The 6801-nt window shown below is 49.1% G+C and overlaps 1 protein-coding gene across 1 annotated transcript; it reads right to left on the bottom strand.

Moving 5' to 3' along the window:
• Positions 1-1536: 1536 nt before the first annotated feature.
• On the bottom strand, positions 1537-6796 carry LOC104284255 (acyl-coenzyme A thioesterase 1-like; the record flags this gene model as incomplete). Its single annotated transcript, XM_009882562.1, has 3 exons — positions 1537-2142; positions 3861-4063; positions 6556-6796. Coding segments are annotated over 3 exons (1050 nt in total), but the record flags the coding sequence as incomplete, so codon positions are not given.
• Positions 6797-6801: the final 5 nt, after the last annotated feature.

Raw genomic sequence — 6801 nt, 5'->3', positions numbered from 1 at the left:
GCCACCGCCCCCGCCAGGCAGCCTCAATCGACAGCAGAGCCCCGCCCGGGCGGCGCGTTGCTACGGCGACAGCACCGGGACGGGGCGGGGAAGGCGCCCTCCCCCGCGGCCGCTCCCGCCTCTGCACCGCCTCCCGCTCCTCCCCCCCCCCGACCATGGGGAGCAGCGAGCCGTCGGTAGAGGGTAACGTTTCATTTTAATCAGTTAAAAAAAATTACAGTGACTGCAAAAAACGCACAAACGCTCCCAACAGAATTCACAGAAAACACGAGCAGCAACTTAGGCTGTATCCACTGGGCGTGGGATTGTAAGGCATTGACATGTTAAAAACTTAACTTTTATACAATAGTGCAAACTCGCCAGTGCCCCACGAACAACATTCAGTGCTTTTTCTTTCAAGCTCACCCGTGGGTGCCAAAAATTACCGAGACCCTGCTGGCCGGGGCGGGAGGGTGAGCAGGCCCCGCTGCCCCCCTGCTCCTCAGAGGGAAGCAGAAATGCAGGCTGGGGGGATGCAGGGCCTAGCGGGAGAGAGGCCCTTTCCCACCGCAGCAAGGCCACCGCCTCACCGCCCCGTCCAGCCTGTCTCCCCACACATGGTGGCAGCTCCTACAACCTTGCCCGCCTAGCACCTGGCGGCAAGGCAAAGGTGAGGCCTCAGGAAGCCGTCCCGCCAGCTTGGCAGCCTTGCTATTTTCAGCAGCGCTTACAAGCGGGCAGCTGTCCACAGGGCATTAAGGGAACATACAGGCAGGGAGAAACCACCCTCCAAGAGCGCTGTGGACCTGCACGGGGATATCCAGCCCTGCTGAGGGGATGCCCACGAGCAGTTCTGGGCATGACTACCAATGGGTCGGATTCTGCTGTTTCTTCATGCTTACGAACTTTCCAAAACCATACAAATGTCTCATTTCTATTGCATGTGCTCAGAATGTCACATCAGGCTATGGGCTGTTGTCTATAAATGGGAGATGTGTTATCTGAGGATGCAAGCAAAGTATTGCTGCTTTTGGTAAGTGAAATATTAGATATTAGATATTAAGTGTTAAGGCATTTGCATTTCAGTGATGTGGGAGAAGAGGAAGGAGCAACGAAGGAGAGGGAAGTGCACAGGGAGAACAGAAAGATTGCTGGGGGAAGAGAGAACAGCTGCTTCCAGAAAAACAACAGCACGAAGCCGGCTGTGGTAAGGACATACCACATTTCCCCTGAGATAGCCAAGGCAAATTTTCATCCCAGTTCTCGGCTTAGATGAGTTACCTTCCACTTAAATTCACATTCAAAGCAGACCCAGCCTTACCATCATAATTTTTCTGGAGCTCATAATCCCATACTACACACAACAGCAGACCAAGATCACTAACCAAGGCTAAAGGAGGGTGTTAAAAGGAAGCAAGCTCTCATGCTCTCGCCCACTATCATCCTCCAAGAAACCCAACAGCTTATCCTCTGATGTTCTTTGTTCTCATTCAGAGCCATTTAACAAAACAAACTTGAAACACCAGCATCTGCATCTGTAAAGTAACCTAACTCACATCACAGCTTATTGGATATTCCAGATGGCTTGCCCGTGAGGTGTTTGTGGAAGAAAGCTTGGATCTGCTGCCAAGCATCTATCTGTGCCTCACAGTGTGCCTTGGGCTCCCCTCCCCACACCACAGGCTTGCCAACTAGCAGGTGCATCGAGGCTGCACACATTGGGAAAAAGGGGGGTTCAATGTAGTGCCCTGCTCCAGGATAACAGACTATCTCAGGCTTTTCCTTCCCATGAGCTTGCAAACGTTTGCTCCCCTCAACTGCAAAGAATTCACTTTTCCAGTTGTGATCATCCTGACCAACAATGAACAAGAAGCGACTCTCAGCCTTCTCCAAAGGGATAAAGCTTTCGCAGTCAGGCCCTTCTAGTGGGTTGTTCAGTACATCGACAATGTCAGCAATCCCAGACTTGTTGACCTTGATTCGTTTTACATCAGCACCGAGGGGTGGAATGGTGACATCCTTGTAGCGGAGCACTGCGCCCACATTTGCCACTGAGCCGTTGATAAGGGCAGTGGCCGCGATGCCCTTTAGGAAGGAGGCCATGGAGATGCACAGGTCACCCCCCTTTGAGATTCCAAGCAACCCAATCCCCGGACCTTTAACCTGGAGGGGAGAGAAGAGAAACCACAAACAATGAACCACGGCACACCACTTCTTTAAAATGTTGCCATGTTCGCAGCAGTGTCTGTCCTGAATCTGGACCCCAGGTAGAGACATCTAAGGTCCTCTGTGCAGAGCCCACGTCTGAGGGACCCTGGGGCATTGTTCCATGCTTGACTGAGGATCATAAGCCCTGCTGAGACTACAGCGTCATCCTAACAAAACTACAAGGCTCAGTGCTGAAAGGGTATTGCAGAGGGTACAGCTGTGCTTGCAAAAAGCATGCAGATGTGCAGCCCGACTCACTTTGCTTATAAGGCAGTTCAGGGAAGAAGAGGGAAGGGGCAGGAGACGCCTCTTCTACCAATGCTTTCTTTCAGTGCAAAATGCTCAAAGTCAGCAATGACTATGATACTGTCAATAGTTACGATAACGTATTTCTTGTATTCAACCACTGTCTTTGATTCCCTCATCAAGAAGGGTAGCAGACTCCACATCAGCTGCTCTCCCATTTCTCTAGTATGCTTGGTATCTAACAGTGAAAAGGAAGTATTCTGAGGTAGCTTACTCATTAAAATGTACCTTAAAAAAATAACCCATTAAAAGCATTTTTCTAAGCAAATTGTGCAATCCTCTGGAGTCAATCTAGAATAGGTTACCTTCATTTTCTTTTACACTGGCAAATTAACTAGAATAGGAAAGCTAAATGATCTTATGGGGTGCTGACACGGGAAGAAGGTTAGCTAATATCGCAACTGCTCCAATATCCAAAGACCCTCAGGGGTAAAAAGGTTCTGAGACAGCATCCAAATTTACTATTTTTTGTACCTTATCACCAGCGTTACAGGCTCCAAATCCACTGACTCTAAAGCAAGGATATAGGGCTGAAACTTTGTAACATGTTAAAAACATGGTGGGGGTATCGGTGGAGGTGTTAGTGGGAGGCTATGGTACTGCTCTCAGAGGAAGAGGGGAATAAAGCAATTTTCTGAGTTTTTTGGGTAGAGAGGTGGCACGAGCAGTTAGGGTTAGTCTGACTGAAAAGCAACCAAGACCTTTAACAACTACTCATCTTTCTGAGGCTGAGGAAGGTATTTATTTTGAGTTCTCCAGAGAAACCAAGTGCTGCCTCATGCAATTCTAGTTATTGTCACGGACAGCTACTTGGAAGGATATGCAGAACCAAGCAGGGTTCTCTTCCAAGAGGTGTCACAACTCAGAAGGATCCCTAAGTTCACAACTAGCTACTAAAACCCACACTCACCAAATACCATCATTTGGAGTGATTTTAACAGCTTATACTACACACAGCAACAAACGGGTACTGGTGGACTTCCTTGAGACCTGGATCACGGAAGCTTATCATGTGCTGAAAAGGACATTGAGTTTTGAAGGACATTCTACAGAACATAAACCTAAAAGCCCCACTGGAAGTCAAATAAGCCTCCAGGCAACTAGTACCCTAGTTATGACGCTGGCTTGAATGGAGCAGAAATTACCAGCATGTGACCTACGTGTCACTGTGTCAGCTGGCCAGTTCAAAAGGAAGAACTGGAATAATCTGCCAGAGAACCATTGTAATGGGAGTTAAAGACATACAGCAAATTAATTACAGCCGACTGGAATGGAGATGCTATTTTAAGTACAGCAGCTCTGCCCCGTCTGCAGTGTGACAGGACCTGAGTTCCCTGTAGTGAGAAAGCGTCAATGAACAAACCAACCTGGGTGTGTTGTAACATATAGTTTACGGCTTCTTCAAAATACTCCAGGTGGAATTCCTTCATGTCTTTGGGGAGATCTTCATAGCCGTAGAAAGCCAGAGCCAGCACAGCAAAGCCATAGTTGGCCAGCAGGCATGCCCTGTATTCAGGGAGTCCTCCTCCAGTTCCATACAAGTCAATAACTCCCGGAAAGGGGCCATTTCCTGCAAAAGACCACATAACAGGACACATTAACCCACAATTTTTAATTTATATTCCAAATTCATAGGCCTTGAAATATGTTGTTTTAAAAAAGAATAAAATGTAGAGCAGCAGAATGTCACTAAAGGTCCTAAATTACTATGCCAGTTTTCAGTAAATGGCTACATTGCTTCAAGATTAAACAAGACAGCACAAAATAGCAGGCCTGCTCATGTTTTTGGATAACATTGGGGAACACGTGGCTGGAAGGGCAGGGATCCCTTAACAGTCACAACTAGTTCTCTGTATTATGTAAATTCACTGCAAAGGTATCAAGCTCTGCTTCAAAAATACCCAGGAGGCCTCTCCCCAGTGCATTTCTCAGAAGACTGATCCAAAAATCTCATCTTCTGATGGTTCCAGCTTCTTAGTTTCAGTGTAAGTGTAATATAACCATTTATTCTGGGATTGAGAGAAGAAAGTATTTGCAACCAGCCTTGCGAACCTGGTGAAGGAAGCTTTCCATGAAGTTCATCAGGGGACAGGGTCTGAAGTCCAGAGCTGAGAGGGATTGCTGCAAAGTATGGAAAGGAGGAGGCCAAGAGGCAGACTGCCATTCCTTCTCAGAAGGCAGGGCGAGGTGTTTGCAGACTAACATGCAGAAAACTTGGGCAACAAATGAGAAGAACTGGAAATTCACCTCCAGCCACAGGGCTACAATGCAATCAGAGTCCGGGACACTGGCTGGGATTGTGCTGTATGATTTTGGCACTATCATGAGGTGTTACCAGGGGCAGACAGGGAAGAAAGGGGAGAGGGGAAGGCACGTGCTACTTAGAGGAGCTCCTCAAGTACATGCAGTTCCAGAGGCATGCTTGGTGGAAGCTTCTGGGTCACAGGGGGAAGGAAAGGTGAGATGTAGTGGTGGCGCGGCTGCTACAGACCACTCAACCAAGAGGAGGCAAGAGATGACGCTTCTAACAGACAACTAGCAGAAGTTTGGACAGCTCCTGGGAGGACAACACAGCATTTGTCATGTTGAGAGATATTAGTTGTTTAACTTAAATAAGTATGTTTTAATGAGGATAAATGACTTAGGGTTATAACATGGTGTGATTTATGCTGTTTGCCTAGCTTTACTTGGCACAAGTAGCTCGATTTGCTGAAGCCTTTAGGCCTCAAAAATTTTCTTAGTCATTTTCCTAGCAGCTGGTACAGTGCTGCGTTTAGTCTTTTAGTATAAGGAAAATGTTGATAACACACTGATGTTTTGGTAGAGTTTTCCCTAAGTCTGGGACTTTTCAGTTCCCCATGTTCTGCCAGTGAGCACAGGTGCCCAAGAAGCGTAAACCAGAAGATAAGGAGGCTACACACCTCAGCAGAAACTGTAAATAAAAAAGATAAGAGCAGTCAATGATCTGCCTGCCTTGACACAAAAAAAGAATCCAATATGGTGTTAGAAGACCCCAGACCAAAAATCACCGTTGCACTGAAAGACACATGAACAGCATGTATAGAGCGTGTGAGGGGCAGGTGTATAGATCACAAGCATTTAATTCCCCAGGGATTTCTTTATTCGCTGTCCCTCTCTGGAGGCACCCAGTTAGCTGACCCAGCTGCCGTACCTTTCAATTAAATTATTTACTTTTATAAAATCTGACACCTGAGACTCTGCTCTGGGAAACCTAGGGTCGAGCCTGAAGAAGGAGGAAGCATGCCCAAGAGTGTGTGTGTGTGAGAAGTGGAAAGGGGCACCTGTCGGCTCACTGGGGTCACCTGCTGCAAAGGGACGACTCTGGTCCTAAGCAGTTAAGGACTCGGGTGGTGTGTGTACGACTCTGTGACTGGTGTGTGAATGCTCAGGCAGCGGCTTCTTCTTTAACAGTCAGGCAACCTGAAAACCTCACAGACCCTCTCAAAGATTATTTTCTGACAAAAATACTGCAAAGGCAAACCTGTCTAATGCTTTCCTTGATCTGCTCACAAACGGGGAAGAACTGGAGACAAATGTTGCGGCTAAAGGCAACTTGGACTGCCGCAACATTATTAAGTTTAGGATCCGCGGAGAAGCTGGGAAGGGAGGGAAGCAGCAGGCTTAGGACTCTAGACCTTCAACTTACTCAAAGAATTACTGGTTGCATTCCCTGGAAAGCAGCCAGGTAGAGGAAAGGTACCTTGGACTGACAACACCTCCCACGGCATTTGGAAACAAAAAGAGGACTGTGATCAATGCCTTCATGTCCAATACGAGTCAATAAACCAAACTCAGGTGTTTCACCCACTGCAGCGTGAGGAGTGCGGCCAGCAGATCAAAGCCGGTGGGGTTGATCAGGCGGCTCCTTGAGGAGTGCCCGGTGCCAGCCGGAGAGATCCACCTCCCCCCTTCCCCCTGCCCTCTGCCTGCTACCGGGCTCAGGGGGAGGCTGCAGGGGGTCTGGCTCCGGGTCTGGGAGCGCAGGGCCGAGAGCGGAGGCAGGACCCGCGGGGGAAGGAGCCCGGCACGGCCGGTACTCACCGGGGGGCAGGAAAAGCGTTGCCCGGATCCTCCCCTCTCGCACCGGCACTCTCCGCACCCCGTCCCGCAGGAACGCCCGCTCATGCTGCGCCTGGGCCAGGAGCCGCCCGGGGGGGTCCCCGTGGCCATCAAACACCTCCAGATGCAGGAGGAAGGGGCTCTGCACGTCCCGCTTCACCAACCGCCTGAAGGGCTTCTGGGGCTGCAAAGCCCAGAGCAGCCCCATGGGCTCCAGGCCAGAGAAGG

The sequence above is a fragment of the Charadrius vociferus genome, unplaced genomic scaffold (genome assembly GCF_000708025.1).
Source record: "Charadrius vociferus isolate BGI_N301 unplaced genomic scaffold, ASM70802v2 scaffold50, whole genome shotgun sequence".
Classification (NCBI taxonomy): domain Eukaryota; kingdom Metazoa; phylum Chordata; class Aves; order Charadriiformes; family Charadriidae; genus Charadrius; species Charadrius vociferus.
The sequence above is the reverse complement of the archived record's forward strand: the minus strand, read 5'-3'. Positions and strand labels throughout refer to the sequence as shown.